The sequence below is a fragment of the Pseudophryne corroboree genome, chromosome 6, assembly GCF_028390025.1.
Source record: "Pseudophryne corroboree isolate aPseCor3 chromosome 6, aPseCor3.hap2, whole genome shotgun sequence".
Lineage (NCBI taxonomy): Eukaryota > Metazoa > Chordata > Amphibia > Anura > Myobatrachidae > Pseudophryne > Pseudophryne corroboree.
In genome coordinates, this window is record NC_086449.1 from 326,676,036 (window position 1) to 326,698,339 (window position 22,304).

General features: G+C 47.5%; 1 protein-coding gene across 1 annotated transcript in view; it reads left to right on the top strand.

Annotated features, from left to right (window-relative positions):
• The first annotated feature begins 1,201 nt into the window (after positions 1-1,201).
• SNX1 (sorting nexin 1) overlaps positions 1,202-22,304 on the top strand; it is a 144,591-nt gene continuing 123,488 nt past the window's right edge. Inside the window, exons 1-2 of the mRNA XM_063926341.1 lie at positions 1,202-1,392; positions 15,178-15,283. Coding sequence (XP_063782411.1) covers positions 1,282-1,392; positions 15,178-15,283 — 217 coding nt within the window. The 5' untranslated portion in view covers positions 1,202-1,281. The remainder of the gene's footprint in view (positions 1,393-15,177; positions 15,284-22,304) is intronic.

Here is a 22,304-nt window from a genome sequence, read left to right on the forward strand (position 1 = left end):
TTTAGCTAAACATGCCATCGCAGCGTAAACCTTGGGAGGTAGTTCCCACTTGGACATATTATCCACTGGAAGTGGAAATAGTGACATTCCTGCACCGAAGCTTGAATGGACCCACAGACTCCACTTGGGAATCTACATGTAAACAGTCCAGAGAATAACACACAGCAGCAATGAGGTCTTCCACACCGCGACTCGAAGACTATAATTCCTCACTATCTGGGATGCCAGTCTCAGCAAGTTCACTCTCCTCCTCCTCTGAAATTTCTAACAGAGCCCTGAAAAAAGGAAGACGCTTAAGCGCCTTGCGCAACTAAGGATCCTCGAAAATGCATTCCAAATAAGAGGAAACTTTTTCAAACCCTGCTGTTGTATGCTCCATGGTACAGAGCCAGGGTGGGACATGCCCTGGCCGGGAACCCATGCCTATGGAACGAGGGAATCCTGCACCTGAGATGAGGAAACCATCAAAGCCTTAACCTGTTCCTCCCTTGGAAGCGCAACCAACTTTATCAGTGTGTGAGCCCATGCAGGTTCCACTATGACTGGCTGTGTGAGTGCAGCGGCTGCTGGAGCTGTCCTCACCTTGTCGGATTGCAGCTGCGGTGGAGTGGTGCGCTAACGCCAAGGACCCCCCACAGCACTCCAGTCTTTGGGACCAACGCAATCAGTCGACCTTTTACTGCGGTCCTGGATGGTGGCTGTCATTTCGCCGGTTCTAGCTAACGCACTCCTCCTTCTTATATGGGAGGGGAGCCGCAGCAAAGACCTGGAAAAATTTAAAAAAATACCTGGAAAAAAGACCTGGAAACATCATCCAGGACTGCACTATCCGCCAGACCCCACTAAAAGGTTGACAGAGTGAGCCGGTCCCCAAGACCAGAGGGCTATGGGTGTCCAATATGATCCGTTTTAGTTTAAGTGCCAGCTCCAGCCCCAACCTGCAATACAATGATCCAAACTTCCCAGCCTCGCTGCCAAAGAAAATAAAGTCACTACATAAATCAAGCCTTTAAGCGATTCAGACATATACAACCTGCCATTATTTACTACATTTGCCAAAGACAAAACAAACGGTTTGGAAGTACGGTAATTAATCCGCAATTAATTCTGCATAGTGCATTCCAGATGGCTGTGTAGGATGCTCCCGTACAGTTGAGTCCACGCGGGGGCGCTATTGCGACTGTGTTGTGGGTGTGTGACGTAGGCCGGCACAGCCACAGCCCCCTCCCTGCTGCTCCCCGGAGTTCCTGCCCCATTCTCGCGCTTCCGGCAGCTCGAGTGATGGCGGATGAAAGTGGAGTCCCCCAGTGGGGTCCCCCGGAACTGGGTGAAGATGAGGAGGCTCCGGGATCTGACAGTGACACGGAGGGAGAGGACATCTTTACCGGGACTGTGAGTAACTGGGGAGGAGAGCTGCTCAGCAGTGCCTGGTGTATACAGTATGTGTCATACTGCTCCAGGGCATTCTCTCACTCTGCTACGTACTGTTATGTTCTAGGAGGCACACACAGGGCTCTGTACAGATCTGTTCCTGTGAGCACTGGGTGCTAGGCAAGCTCTTTATAGTCAATATACTGGATCATTGCTGCTATTTAAAGTCATTTTATTTACATTGTTCTACCCAGGTGAACGTCTGACCCTGGAGGGCCGTGCCCTGGTAGCCGCCTGCTGACCCTGGAGGGCCGTGCCATGGCGGCCGCCTGCTGACCCTGGAGGGCCATGCCCTGGCGGCCGCCTGCTGACCCTTTAGGGCCATGCCCTGGCGGCCGCCTGCTGACCCTTTAGGGCCATGCCCTGGCGGCCGCCTGCTGACCCTTTAGGGCCATGCCCTGGCGGCCGCCTGCTGACTCTTTAGGGCCATGCCCTGGCGGCCGCCTGCTGACCCTTTAGGGCCATGCCCAGGCGGCCACCTGCTGACCCTGAGAGGCTGTGCCCTGGTACGCGTCTGCTGACCCTGAATGGCTGTTTGCTGACCCTGGAGGGCCGTGCCCAGGCGGCCGCCTGCTGACCCTGGAGGGCCGTGCCCAGGCGGCCGCCTGCTGACCCTTTAGGGCCGTGCCCAGGCGGCCGCCTGCTGACCCTTTAGGGCCGTGCCCAGGCGGCCGCCTGCTGACCCTTTAGGGCCGTGCCCAGGCGGCCGCCTGCTGACCCTTTAGGGCCGTGCCCAGGCGGCCGCCTGCTGACCCTTTAGGGCCGTGCCCAGGCGGCCGCCTGCTGACCGTTAAGGGCCGTGCCCAGGCGGCCACCTGCTGACCTTGAGGGGCCGTGCCAAGGCGGCCGTCTGCTGACCTTGAGAGGCTTTGCCCTGGTTCCTGTCTGCTGACCTAGCCCAAAGTTGTTGCATCAAAATTATATTTTAGCTGGAGTTACCCTTTAGCTTGAAGGAAGTCATTTCTGGTATTGCTAATCAGATATTAATTCCTGCCTAATCATACATTAATTTTCAGGTGATAGTATCAGAAGTAAACAATCTTCACTTGCCAGTAGCTGGACCTAGAATTAAAAGAAGTTGGTAATTGGCTGCTGTCCTGGAGGGCTGTGCTAGTACAGTCGGCTACTGACAACCCCAAGGGATGTGCCTGGGTGGTCACCTACTGACTCCCCGAAGGACTGTAAAGAGCTTCGTGGCAATATCGTATATGTGCTAGTGATGAGCTGTACACACTAGCAGTGCGTAGTCATGTAATTAGTCATACGTTTTCTGTCATGAAACACTAAACATGTTTGTTCAGTAACATATCTGCGTACACAAAAGCCTCAACACTACAGCGTCATATGGCAGTATACTGCATGCGCATTGGCTCTTTTGTGTATCATTTTGGTGAATTGTCACCATAAGTAACATTTTGAATGTGATAGAACATTTGTGAAATGTATGTACCATGTTTATTTTTTATTTTCAACCCATGTTCTCACTGAGGCTCTCAAACTCGGTCCTAAGGACCCCCAAAGAGCTCATGTTTTCCAGGTCACTTAGCAGGTGCACAGGTGAATTCATTGCTTACTGACACATTTTAAAAGTGGAGCTAAATATTTCATCTGTGATTCTATGAGGTGACCTGGACAACATGCACTTTGTTGGGTCCTGGGGACAAAGTTTGAGAACCTATGCTTTAGCCCAGTGGTTCTCAAACTGTATGCCGTGGCACCCTGGGGTGTCTTAGGACACTTGCAGGGGTACCCTGAGTTGGTGTTCCAGGATCAATTCTAATTTTCTCTAACGTCCTAGTGGATGCTGGGGACTCCGTAAGGACCATGGGGAATAGACGGGTTCCGCAGAAGACAGGGCACTTTAAGAAAGAATTAGGATACTGGTGTGCACTGGCTCCTCCCTCTATGTCCCTCCTCCAGACCTCAGTTTGAATCTGTGCCCGGACGAGCTGGGTGCTAGTTAGTGAGCTCTCCTGAGCTTGCTAAAAAGAAAGTATTTTGTTAGGTTTTTTTTTATTTTCAGAGAGATCTGCTGGCAACAGCCCTACTCACTGAAGATAGGTCCTGCTTCTTAGGCTACTGGACACCATTAGCTCCAGAGGGATCGTACACAGGAACGCACCTTTGGTCGTCCGATCCCGGAGCCGCGCCGCCGTCCCCCTCGCAGAGCCAGAAGACAGAAGCCGGCGTGAGAAGCAAGAAGACTTCAAAATCGGCGGCAGAAGACTCCAGTCTTCATATGAGGTAGCGCACAGCACTGCAGCTGTGCGCCGTTGCTCCCACACACTCCGGTCACTGTAGGGTGCAGGGCGCAGGGGGGGGCGCCCTGGGCAGCAATTGGGAACCTCTTGGCAAAAAGCAGCATATATACAGTTGGGCACTGTATATATGCATGAGCCCCCGCCATTATTTTACACACAAAACGCGGGACAGAAGCCCGCCGCTGAGGGGGCGGGGCTTCTTCCTCAGCACTCACCAGCGCCATTTTCTCTCCTCAGCTCAGCTGAGAGGAAGCTCCCCAGGCTCTCCCCTGCAGAATCACGGTAGAAAGAGGGTAAAAAGAGAGGGGGGGCACATAAATTTGGCGCAAAAACAGTATATACATCAGCTACTGGGTAAACACTAAGTTACTGTGTGATTCCTGGGTCATAAAGCGCTGGGGTGTGTGATGGCATACTCTCTGTCTCTCCAAAAGGCCTTTGTGGGGGAACTGTCTTCAAATAGAGCATCCCCTGTGTGTGTGGTGTGTCGGTACGCTTGTGTCGGCATGTTTGACGAGGAAGGCTATGTGGAAACAGAGCGGGTATAAATGAATGTGGGGTCGCCGCAGACGGCGCCGACACCCGATTGGATGGATATGTGGAAGGTTTTAAATGATAATGTTAATTCCTTGCATAAAAGGTTGGATAAAGCTGAAGCCTCAGGACAGTCAGGGTCTCAACCCATGCCTGATCCTACATCGCAGGGGCCGTCAGGGTCTCAGAAGCGCCCACTATCCCAAATTGTTGACACAGATATCGACACTGATTCTGACTCCAGTGTCGATGGCGATGATGCAAAGTTGCAGCCTAAAATGGCTAAAGCCATCCATTACATGATTATAGCAATAAAGGATGTGTTGCACATCACAGAGGAACCCCAGTCCCTGACAGGAGGGTTTATATGTATGGGCAGAAAAGGCAAGAGGTGACCTTTCCCCCTTCACATGATTTAAATGAGTTATGTGAAAAAGCTTGGGAATCTCCAGATAGAAAACTGCAGATTTCCAAACGGATGCTTATGGCGTATCCTTTCCCGCCAACGGACAGGTTGCGCTGGGAATCCTCCCCTAGGGTAGACAAAGCTTTAACACGCTTATCCAAGAGGGTAGCCCTGCCATCACAGGATACGGCCACCCTTAAAGATGCTGCGGATAGAAAGCAGGAGGGTATCCTGAAGTCCATTTATTCATATTCAGGTACCTTACTACGGCCGGCGATTGCGTCGGCCTGGATGTGTAGTGCTGCAGCAGCATGGACAGATACCTTATCTGAGGAACTTGATACCTTGGACAAGGATACTATATTACTAACCCTGGGGCATATAAAAGACGCTGTCCTATATATGAGAGATGCTCAAAGAGACATTAGCCTACTGGGCTCTAGAATAAATGCAATGTCGATTTCTGCCAGAAGGGTCCTGTGGACTCGGCAATGGACAGGCGATGCCGACTCAAAAAGGCACATGGAGGTTTTACCTTACAAGGGTGAGGAATTGTTTGGGGACGGTCTCTCGGACCTGGTCTCCACAGGTACGGCTGAAAAGTCAAATTTTTTGCCATATGTTCCCTCACAACCTAAGAAAGCACCGTATTACCAAATACAGTCCTTTCGATCACAAAAAGGCAAGAAAGTCCGAGGTGCGTCCTTTCTTGCCAGAGGCAGGGGTAGAGGAAAGAAGCTGCACAATACAGCTAGTTCCGAGGAACAGAAGTCCTCCCCGGCTTCTACTAAATCCACCGCATGACGCTGGGGCACCACAGGCGGAGCCAGGCCCGGTGGGGGCGTGTCTCCAAAATTTCAGCCACAAGTGGGTTCACTCACAGGTGGATCCCTGGGCTATAGAGATTGTGTCTCAGGGATACAAGCTGGAATTCGAAGAGATGCCCCCTCACCGTTACCTCAAATCGGCCCTGCCAGCCTCCCTCTTAGAGAGGGAAATAGTGTTAGCTGCAATTCACAAATTGTATCTCCAGCAGGTGGTGGTAAAGGTTCCCCTCCTTCAACAGGGAATAGGAATAGGGTTACTATTCGACAATGTTTGTGGTACCGAAACCGGACGGTTCGGTCAAACCCATATTGAATTTAAAATCCCTGAACATATACCTGAAAAGGTTCAAGTTCAAGATGGAATCGCTCAGGGCGGTCATCGCAAGCCTGGAGGAGGGGGATTTTATGGTGTCTCTGGACATAAAGGATGCTTACCTTCATGTCCCCATTTATCCACCTCATCAGGAGTACCTCAGATTTGTGTTACAGGATTGTCATTACCAATTTCAGACGTTGCCGTTTGGTCTCTCCACGGCACCGAGAATATTTACCAAGGTAATGGCGGAAATGATGGTGCTCCTGCGAAAACAAGGAGTCACAATTATCCCATACTTGGACGATCTCCTCATAAAGGCGAGGTCCAGAGAGCAGTTGCTGATCAGCGTAGCACGCTCTCAGGAAGTGTTACAACAGCACGGCTGGATTCTGAATATTCCAAAGTCGCAGCTGATTCCTACGACGCGTCTGCCTTTCCTGGGCATGATTCTGGACACAGCTACAGATGCATCGGCTGATCACCCTATCCCCCAGGGCCAGGGTGTCTCTTCTGTGGTGGCTGCAGAGTGCTCACCTTCTCGAGGGCCGCAGATTCGGCATTTAGGACTGGGTTCTGGTGACCACGGATGCAAGCCTCCGAGGGTGGGGGGCAGTCACACAGGGAAGAAATTTCCAGGGTCTGTGGTCAAGTCAGGAGACTTGCCTTCACATCAATATCCTGGAACTAAGGGCCATATACAACGCTCTAAGTCAAGCGGAGACCCTGCTTCGCAACCAATCGGTGCTGATTCAGTCAGACAACATCACTGCAGTGGCTCATGTAAACCGCCAAGGCGGCACAAGGAGCAGGGTGGCGATGGCGGAAGCCACCAGAATTCTTCGATGGGCGGAGAATCACGTACGAGCACTGTCAGCAGTGTTCATTCCGGGAGTGGACAACTGGGAAGCAGACTTCCTCAGCAGGCACGACCTCCACCCGGGAGAGTGGGGACTTCATCAAGAAGTCTTCGCGCAGATTGCAGGTCAGTGGGAACTGCCACAGGTGGACATGATGGCATCCCGCCTCAACAAAAAGCTACAGAGGTATTGCGCCAGGTCAAGAGACCCTCAGGCGATAGCTGTAGACGCACTAGTGACACCGTGGGTGTTCCAGTCGGTTTATGTGTTTCCTCCTCTTCCTCTCATACCCAAGGTGCTGAGAATCATAAGAAAAAGAGGAGTGAGAACAATACTCATTGTTCCGGATTGGCCAAGAAGGACTTGGTATCCAGAGCTGCAAGAAATGCTCACAGAGGACCCATGGCCTCTGCCTCTAAGACAGGATCTGTTGCAACAGGGGCTCTGTCTGTTCCAAGACTTACCGCGGCTGCGTTTGACGGCTTGGCGGTTGAACGCCGGATCCTAGCAGAAAAAGGCATTCCAGATGAGGTTATTCCTACGCTCATAAAGGCTAGGAAGGACGTGACGGCTAAACATAATCACCGTATATGGCGAAAATATGTTGCTTGGTGTGAGGCCAGGAATGCCCCTACAGAGGAATTCCAGCCGGGCCGTTTCCTTCACTTCCTACAGTCGGGAGTGACTTTGGGCCTAAAATTGGGTTCCATTAAGGTCCAGATTTCGGCCCTATCCATTTTCTTTCAAAAAGAACTGGCTTCTCTTCCTGAAGTTCAGACGTTTGTAAAGGGAGTGCTGCATATTCAGCCCCCGTTTGTGCCTCCAGTGGCACCTTGGGATCTTAACGTGGTGTTGAGTTTCTTGAAATCACACTGGTTTGAGCCACTTAAAACCGTGGAGTTAAAATTTCTCACGTGGAAGGTGGTCATGCTGTTAGCCTTGGCTTCAGCTAGGCGTGTGTCAGAATTAGCGGCTTTGTCACATAAAAGCCCCTATCTGGTTTTCCATGTGGACAGGGCAGAATTGCGGACCCGTCCACAATTTCTGCCAAAAGTGGTGTCATCTTTTCATATGAACCAACCTATTGTGGTGCCTGTGGCTACTCGTGACTTGGAGGATTCCGAGTTGCTAGATGTGGTCAGGGCTTTGAAGGTTTATGTGGCCAGAACGGCGAGAGTCAGAAAGACTGAGTCACTGTTTATCCTGTATGCACCCAACAAGCTGGGTGCTCCTGCTTCAAAGCAAACTATTGCTCGCTGGATCTGTACCACGATTCAGCAGGCTCATTCTGCGGCTGGATTGCCGCTACCAAAATCAGTAAAAGCCCATTCCACAAGGAAGGTGGGCTCTTCTTGGGCGGCTGCCCGAGGGGTCTCTGCATTACAGCTTTGCCGAGCAGCAACTTAGTCGGGTTCAAACACTTTTGCAAAGTTCTACAAGTTTGATACCCTGGCTGAGGAGGACCTTGTGTTTGCTCATTCGGTGCTGCAGAGTCATCCGCACTCTCCCGCCCGTTTGGGAGCTTTGGTATAATCCCCATGGTCCTTACGGAGTCCCCAGCATCCACTAGGACGTTAGAGAAAATAAGATTTTACTTACCGGTAAATCTATTTCTCGTAGTCCGTAGTGGATGCTGGGCACCCGTCCCAAGTGCGGACTTCTTCTGCAATATCTGTATATAGTTATTGCTTACATAAGGGTTATGTTATGGTTGCATCAGGGTTTATCTGATGCTCTGTTGTTGTTCATACTGTTAACTGGGTAAGTTTATCACGAGTTATACGGTGTGATTGGTGTGGCTGGTATGAGTCTTACCCTGGATTCCAAAATCCTTTCCTTGTACTGTTAGCTCTTCCGGGCACAGTTTCTTTAACTGAGGTCTGGAGGAGGGACATAGAGGGAGGAGCCAGTGCACACCAGTATCCTAATTCTTTCTTAAAGTGCCCTGTCTCCTGCGGAGCCCGTCTATTCCCCATGGTCCTTACGGAGTCCCCAGCATCCACTACGGACTACGAGAAATAGATTTACCGGTAAGTAAAATCTTATTATTTATGGTCAATATAATAACCAGTGCTGGTGGCTGTCAATTATAAAATGTGTACAAACAGAAGCTAATCCTGTACCTCAACATACAATTGAACATAAGGATGACATATAAACACAATTTACTTAATTTAATATTTCTTTCTAAATTTCTCAATAAAATTTTTTTTGGCCTAGGGGTGCTGTGAAAAAAGTTTTGATATGTCCTCGGGGGCACACACAGTGCATGTTTTGCAGGTAACCCAGCAGGTGCACAGGTGTATTAATTACTCACTGACACATTTTAAAAGGTCCACAGGTGGAGCTAATTATTTCACTTGCGATTCTGTGAGGAGACCTGCAAAACATGCACTTTGTGTGCCCCCGAGGACCGAGTTTGAGAACCTCTGCTCTAGAGTGCTGTGATTCAAAAAGGTTTGGGAACCACTGCTTTAGACTAATGGTTGTGTTTAAGGGCAAGTCCAATCCAGTGAGCATTATAAAGGGGGGTGCACACATAGAGATGTGTGCTGAGCGGTCTGTCACAGACTGCTCAGCACACATCTCTCCCCCCAACTCGGCGCGATGTGTGCCGAGCGGAGGGGGCACTCATTTCACACAGCGGTGAAGTGAGTGACCTGACTAGATTGTGCCGGCATGCAGGCACAATCTAGAACCAGCGCTAGCAACGCTCAGGGCTGCGCATCGCTATCGCTATGGACATACACACGGAGTGTGCTTAATTTCGTATCTCTCCGTGTGTACCCCCCTTAACAGTGACAAGACAGCTGCTTTCACTTTGATGAGTCATAGAAAAAACAGGTCAAATTTAAGATAAATTCAAGGTACTTCATGACCTAAAATAATGTGGTTTTAAATACTTTTAGCTATATACGTACATTAATATGCTGGCTTCATGCTTTCCCCGACTTGTGCACAGACACACATTCCTGTGTTCTAGAACCTGCACACTCGGCATATACCGTATTATTTCCCTGGGCTTCCTGCTATTTTACATTTCTGCACAACCACAACATTCAAGTTTTACTACTTTTATTTCTTTTAGTTTTTTAAAACAAGTCTTATAATTTCACTAGTTACAAAGGGGGTAATTCAGACCTGATCGCTGCTGTGCACCGCAATGCGTAGGCACGTTGCACGAGTACAAAGCGGTGGGTTTGTGCGAATCCGTTCACATGTGCGATTGCAAGGAGATTGACAGGAAGAGGACGTTTGTTGGTGTCAACTGACCGTTTTCAGGGTGTGTCTGGAAAAATGCAGGCATGTCCATGCGTTGCAGGGAGGGTTCCTGGCCTCAATTCCGGTCCCGGACAGGCTGATGTGATCACAGCGGCTGAGTAAGTCCTGGGCTGCGCAGAGACTGCACAAAATCTGTTTGTACAGCTCTGCTACACATGCGTTCGCACACTTCCACAGCTAAAATACACTCCCCTGTAGGCGGTGACTATCTGTTCGCAGCAGTGCAAAAATAGCTTGCTAGCTATCAGGTCTGAATTAGCCCCCAAGTCCCAACGTCTTTTCAGTCTAACTCCAGCTATTGGTGATTGAAGACTGCACCCTTATAAATCGCCCTCCTGAAAATGTAGTGATAATGAGGCGATCATAACTGCCTCACTAGTGACATCAGAAATCAGCCTTTTCAAGCTAAAGGGCAACTTCAGCTAAATCATCATTTTGATGCCACATCTCCTTGCTTTAAACTCCAGAAGTCATTGCAGCCAGTGCTGTAGCACTCCTCCTTGTCCGAGCATTGACAGCCAGGAGCATGGTCCGATCAGCACTATGTTGTGGCTCTGACCAATCAGTGCCTGGGCTGGAAATTGCCACAACTGTTTCAGATAGGAACCTCTTCCATTTGTGGAAAGACAAGATGTGTAACGGTGAACGGTGGGATTGTTTGCATGAGATATTCATTATGCACGATTCCTGACTGCTCAGTTCAGTAGAGTGCTGCGCAGTGTGTACAGGATGCGGGATCCATCATGTGATTACAGTACCTCTTGTACAAGAGAGAGCCTCCTGGGTCTTAGTAGATCCAGACTACTTCTAGAAACAAAGAAATAAAACAAAATAAATTGTTCCTTTCAGATTTATTTGACTCTGTTACATCATCTGAAAATGAACAGTTGCTATGAAAATAAATTAGTTGTGAAGCCCAAGTTTTGTCGTGAGCTACTTGGGCGATGTAATAATAATAAAAGTGTTTAAATTTAATAAATAGGGGAACACAATACAGGATATGTTTCTATGGTTGCACAAATTGCTTAAAAATGATCATAAGTATAATCATAAATTGAGCTTGTGTATCCATTAATTAAAAAATCATAAACTTTAACAATAAAAAAAAGTTATGGAAAATAAATACATACAAATTCACTCATACCCAAGCAAATAAGTTATTGTCATTAAATAAACAAAATGTGCCTAGTCTCTGCAAAGTCCCCCAATCATTAAGGGTTAATGTCCCTTTAACTGCACACTGAGTTTTTCTTTTTATGAACTTTTGACATTTTCAGCCATAGTGAAAACACTAAACCTTTTTATAAATGCTTTATATATAATACTCCTCCCCCACCCACAAGAAGAAGAAAAAAAACCAAATATGCTACTTACAACATGTTTATAGGCAGATGTTCCCACACATTGCCAGGACTGGTCATAGTTGACATTCTATTTGCATTACTTCGTAGATGAGTTCCAGCAATTCTATTATCTGGTGTCAACCAAAAGGTTGCTGGCCAGAGCATTCTTGTATGGATTTTCTGACCGCATTCATGACGTGTTGAAAAAGATCTCCCCTTATGATCACAATTCTAAAACAAATACCAGTTAGATTAAGATATATATATATATATATATATATTAGGTATATATACAATTTATTTATTTTTTGGGAGAGAGTCCTTTGTAGTTCTTTATGTAAGACAGTTTTTAATGTAGGTTATGTAGTCCTAAGTCTTTATGGTATTATAACGTCATGAATTAAAGGAGTCTCCTTAGCAGTGGCAAAGGAAGGTATGAAGACCCTAGGCCCCTTTAAAAGGTCTTTCGGATGGGAATAAACAGGGAGCTTTTGCTATCGGCAAGGGTCAAAAGACCTAAGCCCCTCTGCACTGTCACAGGGCAACATGATAGGAGCATACTCCTCAGGCTTAAAAAAACGTGGATGTTAGTGGCTGAGAGAGTTTGGCACATGTACAGACATTAGGCAGCTCCCTTCTGTAGTGAGATGTTTATAAGGAGAAGAGAGAAAACATCACTCTTGGAAGCAAATCCAAATATTTGTGCCTTCTGTATAATTGTTTACATTACAAACCCCAATTGACACAAACAGTGCTTTGTGAAATAATAGATTTCAGGCAGAATTGCAGTGCATTTTACTGATGGGAAACATTTTTGTGAGTAAGAATAATAAAACAAATTAAGCATTCATAATTTGAAAACAATCAGCATTTTGCTAAACACCACATCACTTATACATAACACCTCAATTTTGGTCTGAAACTCAGATGGAAAGTGAAGACAATTTATTTATTTAGTAAAAGCTATTTTTATATATATATATATATATATATATATATATATATATATATATATATATATGTGTGTGTGTGTGTGTGTGTGTATATATATATATATATATATATATATATATATATATATACACAATTAACCTGGTATTGGGGGCCAGTATGTTCTTGGAATTCGTAGTACCCTAAGGAAACCCACGCAATGATGGGGAGAACATACAATCTCCACACCGTTAAGCTTCATAATTGTTTAGTTGAAGTGCAAATTTTCCAGCCATCGTGGAACACACTGGCAGCAGTAGCAGACATGGGGACCCAAGGATATGACATTACGGTGCCGCTTGTATCAAATTTCCATGGTGACCTCTGACCTGCACTAAACCCAAGTTCTTACAGCCAGATCCGCTGCAGGCTCGCTGATCGCCCTGGCTCTGAAGTAGCATTAGAAACTAACTGCATGTGCCATTTCACACACTCTACTACTCTAGCCAGCAGGCAGGGTTTTTTAGTGAGAACGACAACTGCGGTTAGTGTTTGCTGGCGTTTCCACAGAGCAAGAGGAGAATACAGAATGTATGTTGACCACTGCAGGCCCTACAGTGACATAAACATGAGAGGCTGAGCAATGTGCAGGAGAAACGGAACTGTGTGTTGGTCATGTTGTTGTGAGATGACATTTTTCAGGTTTGTAACTGTCTCCGCATATATACCATGTTGGCAGCTATGAAATTACGTGGACATAAATATCTGTCGATGTGTCTGCCTTCAGTACATATTAAGGTTTACCTTTCCTTGTAAGCCATGATGTAGGATTGTTGTTTGTATTATTACAGTAACCTCGTAGTGATTGTCATACGTTCACCCAAGCGTGCAAGTATCGCTGAGAGGTCATGGAAGAGTACATAGTCTGTGCTGTTCTACACGTCCCAGTCTGTAAGCAAAAAGGCCCAGTTGTATCCTGCTGCCATAGTGCTACATGCGTACAGTTTACAAGCAATTAGTATGTCTATTTTAGGGGGATAATAGTGAGGGTGGTAAAGAATTTGCTTTAATTAAATAAAGCATTTTTTAAATTTTTACAAACTTTTTTTCAACTTTTGTGACTTGTTTTTTTCTTTTCCGTGAAAGTAGAAGCCCAGACCTCCAATTCCACTGCACTTGCACAGATGCCCTCAGCCAGCCTTGCCAGAGAACTCCGCATCCCTCAGCTGCTCCCATCAAACTTTTCTTGTTAAATTGTGGTGATACAAGATTTTATTGCTGCAATAAGTAGCTATAGAAAGTTTTTTTTTTCTTACCACATAAAGATAAATAGACCCTTAAATGCTTTGTCCCATGCTATAAATCCTTACTTCTGAAAATGTCATAGAAATACTTTATATACACATGCGTCCTCGTACATCTAGCCCAGTGGTGCAAGTAGAAAAAATGTCTTACAGGTACACATTGCCCCACAGTGTCAGATACACAAATGCCCCCAGAGTGCCAGATATACATTGTCTCACAGTGCCAGATACACAAATGCTCCCCCACTGTGTCAGACATACATTTCCCCCCAGTTCCAGATACACAAATGCCCCCCCCCCCAGTGCCAGATATGCCCCAAGTGCCAGATACACATGTCCCCCCAGTGCCAGATATGCTCCCAGTGCCAGGTATACATGCTCCCCACTTTCCCTGCTGCTGCCGCTGCTGTCCTGTGTGCGTCTGTGTGAGGGGAGGAGAGCGCAGCCTGCACCTCTCCTTCCCCTCAGTCTCCGGCGGGTGCGGGTGTCTTCGTTCAATTCGGCACCGATCCGTGAGCCAAACAAAGCTCGCGGTCCGACAGCCTTGGCTGCCAGTCCGCAGAGCTCTGATTGGCTCACAGGCGGCGCTGAATTCAACGAAGACACTGAGGGGTAGGAGAGGCGCAGGCTGCGCTCTCCTCCCCTCGCATCAGCGGAGGGAGGGAGGGACGGATGGAGCGGCTAAACTCTTAAGGGTATGCGGTACCCAACCGTACCCGCACACTTGCACCGCTGATCTAGCTTCAATACACCATGCTGCACAAGATGACTGGCATGAGTGAGCTGCCAGGTCCTGTGCATCTCTGCTAACGTCGGGTGTCTTATTTTGCAGAAAATGCATCTTAGTCGCAACGCAATATGACTGGGACGCACGTGGAGACTGTGCTGTTTAATTTGTGTATTGTGTATGACTGAGTCTATATATGAAGCAGAACAGAACTGGGATTGAAAAAAAGCTGCGACTGCTACATTGTAGCACTTCATACACAGAGACTCAGACGCACACAGATATACGGTAATGGTGGGATGTAATGCAGTCCGAGATCGCTGAGGGTGCGGGTTGCCGGACGATCTCTGCCTTTTTTTTTTAAAAGAGACAATCACTTACAAGGCATGATTCTGCATCTCCGGCGATCTCTGACTACATTACATCCCGCCGTAAGTATCATATCAAATTAATCAGCACAGTCTTCCCGTGCGTCCTAGTCCCATTGTTTTGCAACTGGAAAGACACATTTTTGGCATGCAAAGATGATCTGTTTGGTGTGACTGCAACAAACTAGTAAGAAGACATATCTGTATTATAGTATTGCTCTCTAATTAACGGCACAGTAAACATTTCATATTATAGGCCACACTTTAATTCTTGGCCTCTCGGGGTATAATATCTAGCTTTTTGTTTCCTATAAGCCTTAGGCATAGGTGTATAGATATTACAGCTCTTCATGAGCATTAACCAGCTTCTCATTCTCCTTCACTCAGCACGTGCCTTTCTTGTTGGCTTGTCTAACCAGTATAGTGACTATCTGAGGCTGCTGGATTCCTCCCAGAGCTGAAACCTGCTTCATTCCAGTCTGTATTGACAGCAGTTGGTTTGTAGGACCTGCTGACAGACTGCCCCTGTTACTATGACCTTTGTACTCATTTGGCCCATGTCTGTCAGCTCACTCTCCATTTATATTTCAGAGCAAAGAGGTGCTTGCTCCACAGCCCAAGAAGGAGGAGGCTCTCCCAGAAACCTCCAGAGAAAATGGGCTATTCATGGATGAGGATGACCAAGATCTTTTTGCAGGTAAATATAAATATCTTTTGTAAAGTGAAACAAATGGCATATTCAATTATCCGCGAGACGCGATACGTCTTACTAGCTGGTTTCTGCTTGCAGCCTATGGCGGTACGAGCAGAAACTAGGCTACCGTAATTGTTCTAATGAATGCAGCTGCTGACAGCTCGCATCTTATTGAATCTGCTCCAAACTGTTTACAGTATATGGTTCTAGGTATTTTCGAATCAGATCTTGTCACCAGCTTCTTCATTGCCTTCTTTGGTCCATTTATTACATAATGTCTTGTGAGCTATGTTTCTAAATCATCCATGGGGGAAACAAGGATTAAACTGCTTTTCCCAGCAGCCCATGCTCCCTCTCCCCTATAACCCCCCCAGCCGAGAGATACAGGTTTAGTTTGCTGCCCAAGGAGTGGCAATGTTTTTGTAGGGCCTTATCCTAAATTTCATTCATTTTTATTTCACTTTTAATTTTACTTTAGAGCGGGCGATGGGTCAGCGTCTGGTTGCACCCACTGCCGCTCCACCAACTCCCTTGCATCAGCAGCCAGAGCACTGGCAACTGGATTAGTGTCCCCGGCTGGGCTCCAGCACACGCTGGAGTAGTCGCAGCTGTCACAACAGGGAGCATCGTGGCTTTTGCTGCTGGTGTGGGAGGCCACTGGCAGTAGGGGCCAGGTTGTCTCCGCACCCCCTCTAGACCACCAGGGTACTTTTGTGGTAACGGCACTATTTAGATAGCGACCATTACTATGGAGGTTATGCCAGAAAGGGGAGTTGAGCTTTCCCTGTTGGCTCCTCCCCCACTCCTTGGTTTGTCACCTCATGCAGGCTACCTGCACTTGGGCTCTTTCCTCCTCTCTTTCCTCCTACCCTTAGATGCTGGGCGGCCATTTTATATACATTGCACTATATTGCCCATTTCTCAAACGTCCTAGAGGATGCTGGGGTCCATTTTAGTACCATGGGGTATAGACGGTTCCGCAGGAGCCTTCGGCACTTTAAGACTTCAACAGTGTTAACTGGCTCCTCCCTCTATGCCCCTCCTCCAGACCTCAGTTTAGAAAATGTGCCCAGGAGACTGGATGCACACTAGTGGAGCTCTACAGAGCTTTGCTGGAAAAATACTTTCTTAGGTTTTCTATTTTAAAGGGAAGCTGCTGGCAACAGCTTCCCTGCTTCGTGGGACTTAGGGGGTAAAGTAGGAACCAACTTCTCAATTAGTTAATGGTTCTTCTTCCGCTGACAGGACACCATTAGCTCCTGAAGGGTACTGAACACAGCCCAAGCCTGGCCAGCGTTCACTCCCACAGCACTGCCGCCACCCCCTAACAGAGCCAGAAGTCAGAAGGCTGGTGAGTATATTACCGGAGTCCTGCAGAGAGGGGATCCTCCAGTCATCGTTGGCGGCATACAGGTACACGCGCAGCGGCGGGACGCTACGCGCCATGTCTCTCAGCACAAGGGTGCAGAGCGCGAGGGGGACGCGCTCTGAGGGCATGTTTTAAAACCTTACTCTCACTGGCAAAAAGGGTACATACATGTACAGCCACTGATGTGCCATCCCCAGCCAGTATAAATATTACATTGCTGAGGATGAAGGCCGGGGCTTCTCCTCAGGCTTGCCAGAACACTCACTGGGTGCCATTTTCTCCTGCAGAAACTCCAGTGTGAAGCTCCTGAATGCTGTTTCTCCTCATGACAACGCTGATACAAGTACACAGTGTTATAGAAGGGGCAGAGAGTGTTCATTATAATTAGGTCTGTGGGCCTATTATTGATATATGTGCTGTAAGTGGGTAATATATCCACAATTCACAATAAGGCGCAGTGTGTGGACTGGCAAATCCCTCTGTGTCTCTCTGACAGACTTTAGTGTGGGTCTGTCTCCAATAGCTCCCCTGTGTGATAGGGGTGTGTGTGTACAAGTGTGTAACATGTCAGACATTGGGGAGGGTTCTTCCCAGGAAGAACCCATTTTAGATGCACAAGAGGGTAATATGGTGGCCCTTCCCTCTAAGAAGGAGCCGGAGTGGGTGAGAATGTTGCAAAAGAATATGTCAATGCTTGCAAAGAAATTCTCTGTTGTTCAGACTCAGACTAAATATTGGAGGCGATCTGTGGAGGATGCACTGTTTACTGACCCCTCCATATTATCCACTCTGGTCCCATCCAGTTCCCAGAAAAGGTCTCTGGCCCAGATAATGCAAGGGGACACAGACACAGATTCCGACTCTAACGTCGACACTGGGGATTTGAGAGGGGTAGACCCCAGATTAGCCAAAAGCATACAATGTATGATAGCTGCTATAAAGGAAGTGTTGGAGTTTACTGAAACAACACTGGTCCCAGAGGAAAAGGATTATTTTAAATTAAATAAAAAGCAGGTAGTGACTTTTCCTCCTTCAAACGATTTGAATGCGTTCTTTGAAGAATCCTGGGCTAACCCTGAGAAGAAATTTACCCTTCCCAGAAGGATACGTGTAGCGTACCCTTTCCCTGAGGAAGACAGGCACAAATGGGAGACTCCTCCAATGATAGACACCTCAGTTTCTCGGCTGTCTAAGAAAATAGTTTTGCCTGCCCCTGGTTCAGCCACTTTAAAAGATCCAGCTGACCGTAAATTAGAAACAACCCTGAAATCCATATATACGGCTAACGGAACGGTGCTCAGGCCCACCATTGCTTGTGCGTGGGTGGGTAACGCTGTGGAAAAATGGTCTGACAACTTGCTTGTTAACATAGACACAGTTGACAGGGATGAAATAGTCCTAACTCGGCCATATCAAAGATGCTGCAGGTTACTTAGTTGAAGCTATGAAGTATATTGGATTGCTGAGTTTAAGATCCTCCGCTATGGCAATTTCAGCCCGCAGGGTGCTGTGGATCTGCCAATGGAATGCTGATGCGGAATCAAAAAAGAATATTGAGGCGCTCCCTTACAATGGAGAAGCCCTCTTTGGAGACGAGCTGGATGCCATGATTTCAACAACTACATCAGGCAAGTCAGCATTTCTGCCTTCCTCAGCTGCTTCACCTAGGAAAGGATATCATTCTCATACGATGCAGTCCTTTCGGCCCAACAAGTCCAAAAAGGCAAAGGGTACCCCCTTCTTCGCAGGAAGAGGGCGAGGAAGAGATAAAAAATCTACAACACCATCAGGCTCGCAGGAGCAGAAGTCACCAGCTACTTATGGTAAAAAAACCTCAAAATGACGCTGGGGCTCCCCTGCTGGAGTACGATAGGGTGGGGGTACGTCTACTGTTTTTCAGCCAGGTCTGGATTCACTCAGATCTGGATCCTTGGGTATTACAGATAGTATCCCAAGGGTACAAATTGGCATTTCAAGACCTTCCCCCATGCCGATTTTTCAAATCAGGTCTTACCAGCTTCTGTTCAGGACAGAACAAAGGTGCTGAACGCAATACAGAAATTATGTCAAGACAGCGTAATTTCCTTAGTTCCTGTGTCACAACAGGAAAAATAAGATTTTAAACCTACCGGTAAATCTTTTTCTCGTAGTCCGTAGAGGATGCTGGGGACTCCGTAAGGACCATGGGGATAGACGGGCTCCGCAGGAGACATGGGCACTTTAAGAAAGACTTTAGATCTGGGTGTGCACTGGCTCCTCCCTCTATGCCCCTCCTCCAGACCTCCGTTAGAGAAACTGTGCCCAGAGGAGACGGACAGTACGAGGAAAGGATTTTTGTTAATCCAAGGGCAAGATTCATACCAGCCACACCAATCACACCGTATAACTTGTGATAAACTACCCAGTTAACAGTATGAAACAACATAGCATCAGTTCAGTTCAAAACCGATGCAACTAAAACATAACCCTTATTTAAGCAATAACTATATAGAAGTATTGCAGAAGTAGTCCGCACTTGGGACGGGCGCCCAGCATCCTCTACGGACTACGAGAAAAAGATTTACCGGTAGGTTTAAAATCTTATTTTCTCTTACGTCCTAGAGGATGCTGGGGACTCCGTAAGGACCATGGGGATTATACCGAAGCTCCCAAACGGGCGGGAGAGTGCGGATGACTCTGCAGCACCGACTGAGCAAATAGGAGGTCCTCCTCAGCCAGGGTATCAAACTTATAGAACTTTGCAAAGGAGTTTGACCCCGACCAAGTAGCAGCTCGGCACAGCTGTAGTGCCGAGACCCCTCGGGCAGCCGCCTAAGAAGAGCCCACTTTCCTAGTGGAATGGGCCTTGACCGATTTTGGTAACGGCAATCCAGCCGTAGAATGCGCTTGCTGAATCGTGTTACAGATCCAGCGAGCAATAATCTGCTTTGAAGCAGGGGCACCAATCTTGTTGGTCGCATACAGGATAAACAGTGCTTCTGTTTCTCTGACTCTAGCCGCTCTGGACACGTAAATTTTCAAAGCCCTGACCACATCAAGGGACTCGGAATCCTCCAAGTCACGCGTAGCCACAGACATCACAATAGGTTGGTTCATATGAAAGGATGAAACCACTTTTGGCAGGAATTGAGGACGGGTCTGCAATTCCGCTCTATCCATATGGAAAACCAGATAGGAGCTTTTATGTGACAAAGCCGCCAATTCCGACACTCGCCTAGCCGAAGCCAAGGCTAATAACATGACCACCTTCCAAGTGAGATATTTTAACTCTACCGTTTTAAGTGGTTCAAACCAGTGTGACTTAAGGAAACTTAACACCACGTTAAGGTCCCAAGGCTCCACCGGAGGTACAAAAAGGAGGCTGAAAATGCAGCACTCCCTTCACAAAAGTCTGAAATTCTGGGAGAGAAGCCAATTCTTTTTGAAAGAAAATGGATAGGGCCGAAATCTGAACCTTAATGGAGCCTAATTTTAGGCCCAAATTCACTCCAGTTTGTAGGAAGTGAAGGAAACGGCCCAGATGGAATTCTTCCGTAGGAGCACTCCTGGCCTCACACCAAGAAACATATTTTCGCCATATACGGTGATAATGTTTAGATGTCACGTTCTTCCTAGCCTTTATCAACGTAGGAATGACCTCATCCGGAATGCCTTTTTCCGCTAGGATCCGGCGTTCAACCGCCATGCCGTCAAACGCAGCCGCGGTAAGTCTTGGAACAGACATGGCCCCTGTTGCAACAGGTCCTGTCTTAGAGGAAGAGGCCACGGATCTTCTGTAAGCATTTCCTGCAGATCCGGATACCAGGTCCTTCGTGGCCAATCTGGAACAATGAGGATTGTTCTCGCTCCTCTTTTCCTTATTATTCTCAACACCTTGGGTATATGAGGAAGAGGAGGAAATACATAGACTGACTGGAACACCCACGGTGTCACTAGGGCATCTACCGCTACTGCCTGAGGGTCTCTTGACCTGGCGCAATACCTCTGTAGCTTTTTGTTGAGGCAGGACGCCATCATCTCTATCTGTGGCAATCCCCACCGACTTGCAATCTGTACGAAAACTTCCTGATGAAGTCCCCACTCTCCAGGATGTAGGTCGTGTCTGCTGAGGAAGTCTGCTACCCAGTTGTCCACTCCCGGAATGAACACTGCTGACAGTGCGCTTACATGATTCTCCGCCCAGCGAAGAATTCTGGTGGCTTCCGCCATCGCCACTCTGCTCCTTGTGCCGCCTTGGCGGTTTACATGAGCTACTGCGGTGACGTTGTCTGATTGAATCAGAACCGGTTGGTCGCGAAGTAAGGTCTCTGCTTGACGTAGGGCGTTGTATATGGCCCTTAGTTCCAAGATGTTGATGTGAAGACAAGTCTCTTGACTTGACCAAAGAGCTTGGCAATTTCTTCCTTGTGTGACTGCTCCCCAACCTCGGAGGCTCGCGTCCGTGGTCACCTTCATTGTTGCAGAAGGGGAACTTTGAGCACCACCTGTTGGAGATACAATGTGTGAATTGTATTTAATATTATCTCCCTTTCTGGGGGAGAAGCCGGTAGGTCCGATAAGGAAAACCGGCGAGGAGGCACCTCTTCGAATTCCAGCTCGTAACCCTGAGATTTATCGCCCAGGGATCCACCTGTGAGTGAATTCAGATGTGGCTGAAGAGTCGAAGACGTGCTCCCACTGGGGCGGACTCCCTTAGCGGAGCCCCAGCGTCATGCGGTGGATTTAGTAGAGGCCGGGGAGGACTTCTGTTCCTGGGAACTAGCTGTGCCTTGTGCCCTTACCTCTGGTAAGAAAGTACGCTCCTCGTACTTTCTTGTTTTTCTGCGACCGAAAGGACTGCATTTGATAATGTCGTGCTTTCTTAGGCTGTGAGGGAATATAAGGCAAAAGATCGGAATTACCAGCTATAGCTGTGGAGACCAGGTCCGAGAGCCCTTCTCCACACAATTCCTCAGCCTTGTAAGGTAAAACCTCCATATGCCTCTTTTAGTCTGCATCACCTGTCCATTGCATGTTCCACAGGGCACGTCTAGCAGAAATCGACATAGCGTTGACTCCAGAACCAAGTAGACCAATGTCTCTTTGGGCATGTCTTATATATAAGACAGCATCTTTTATATATATATATATATATATATATATATATATATATATATATATATATATATATATCTATCCTAGGGTCAATAACATGGTATCCTTATCTAGGGTGTCAATCTCCGCTGATAAGGTATCTGTCCACGCTGCTACAGCTCTATAAACCCATGCCACACAATCGCCGGTCTGAGTAGTGTACCAGAATGTGTGTAAATGGACTTCAAAGTACTTTTACTGCATGCTATCTGCAGGATCCTTGAGGATAGCTGTTAAGTCAGCGCTACCTTTTGGGTAAACGTATCAATGCCTTGTCCACCCTAAGGGAAGATTCCCATCGTATCCTGGCCCTAGCAGGGAAAGGATACGCCATGAGAATTCTTTTTGGGAATCTGCAGTTTCTTGTCTGGAGATTCCCGCTCTTTTTCTTCATGAGAGGAGGGAAATTTACCTTAGCTTTCTTCCCCTTAAACATGTGTACCCTCGTGTCAGGGACAGATGAGTCGTCAGTGATATGCAAAACATCTTTTATTACAATAATCATATATTGAATACTTTTCT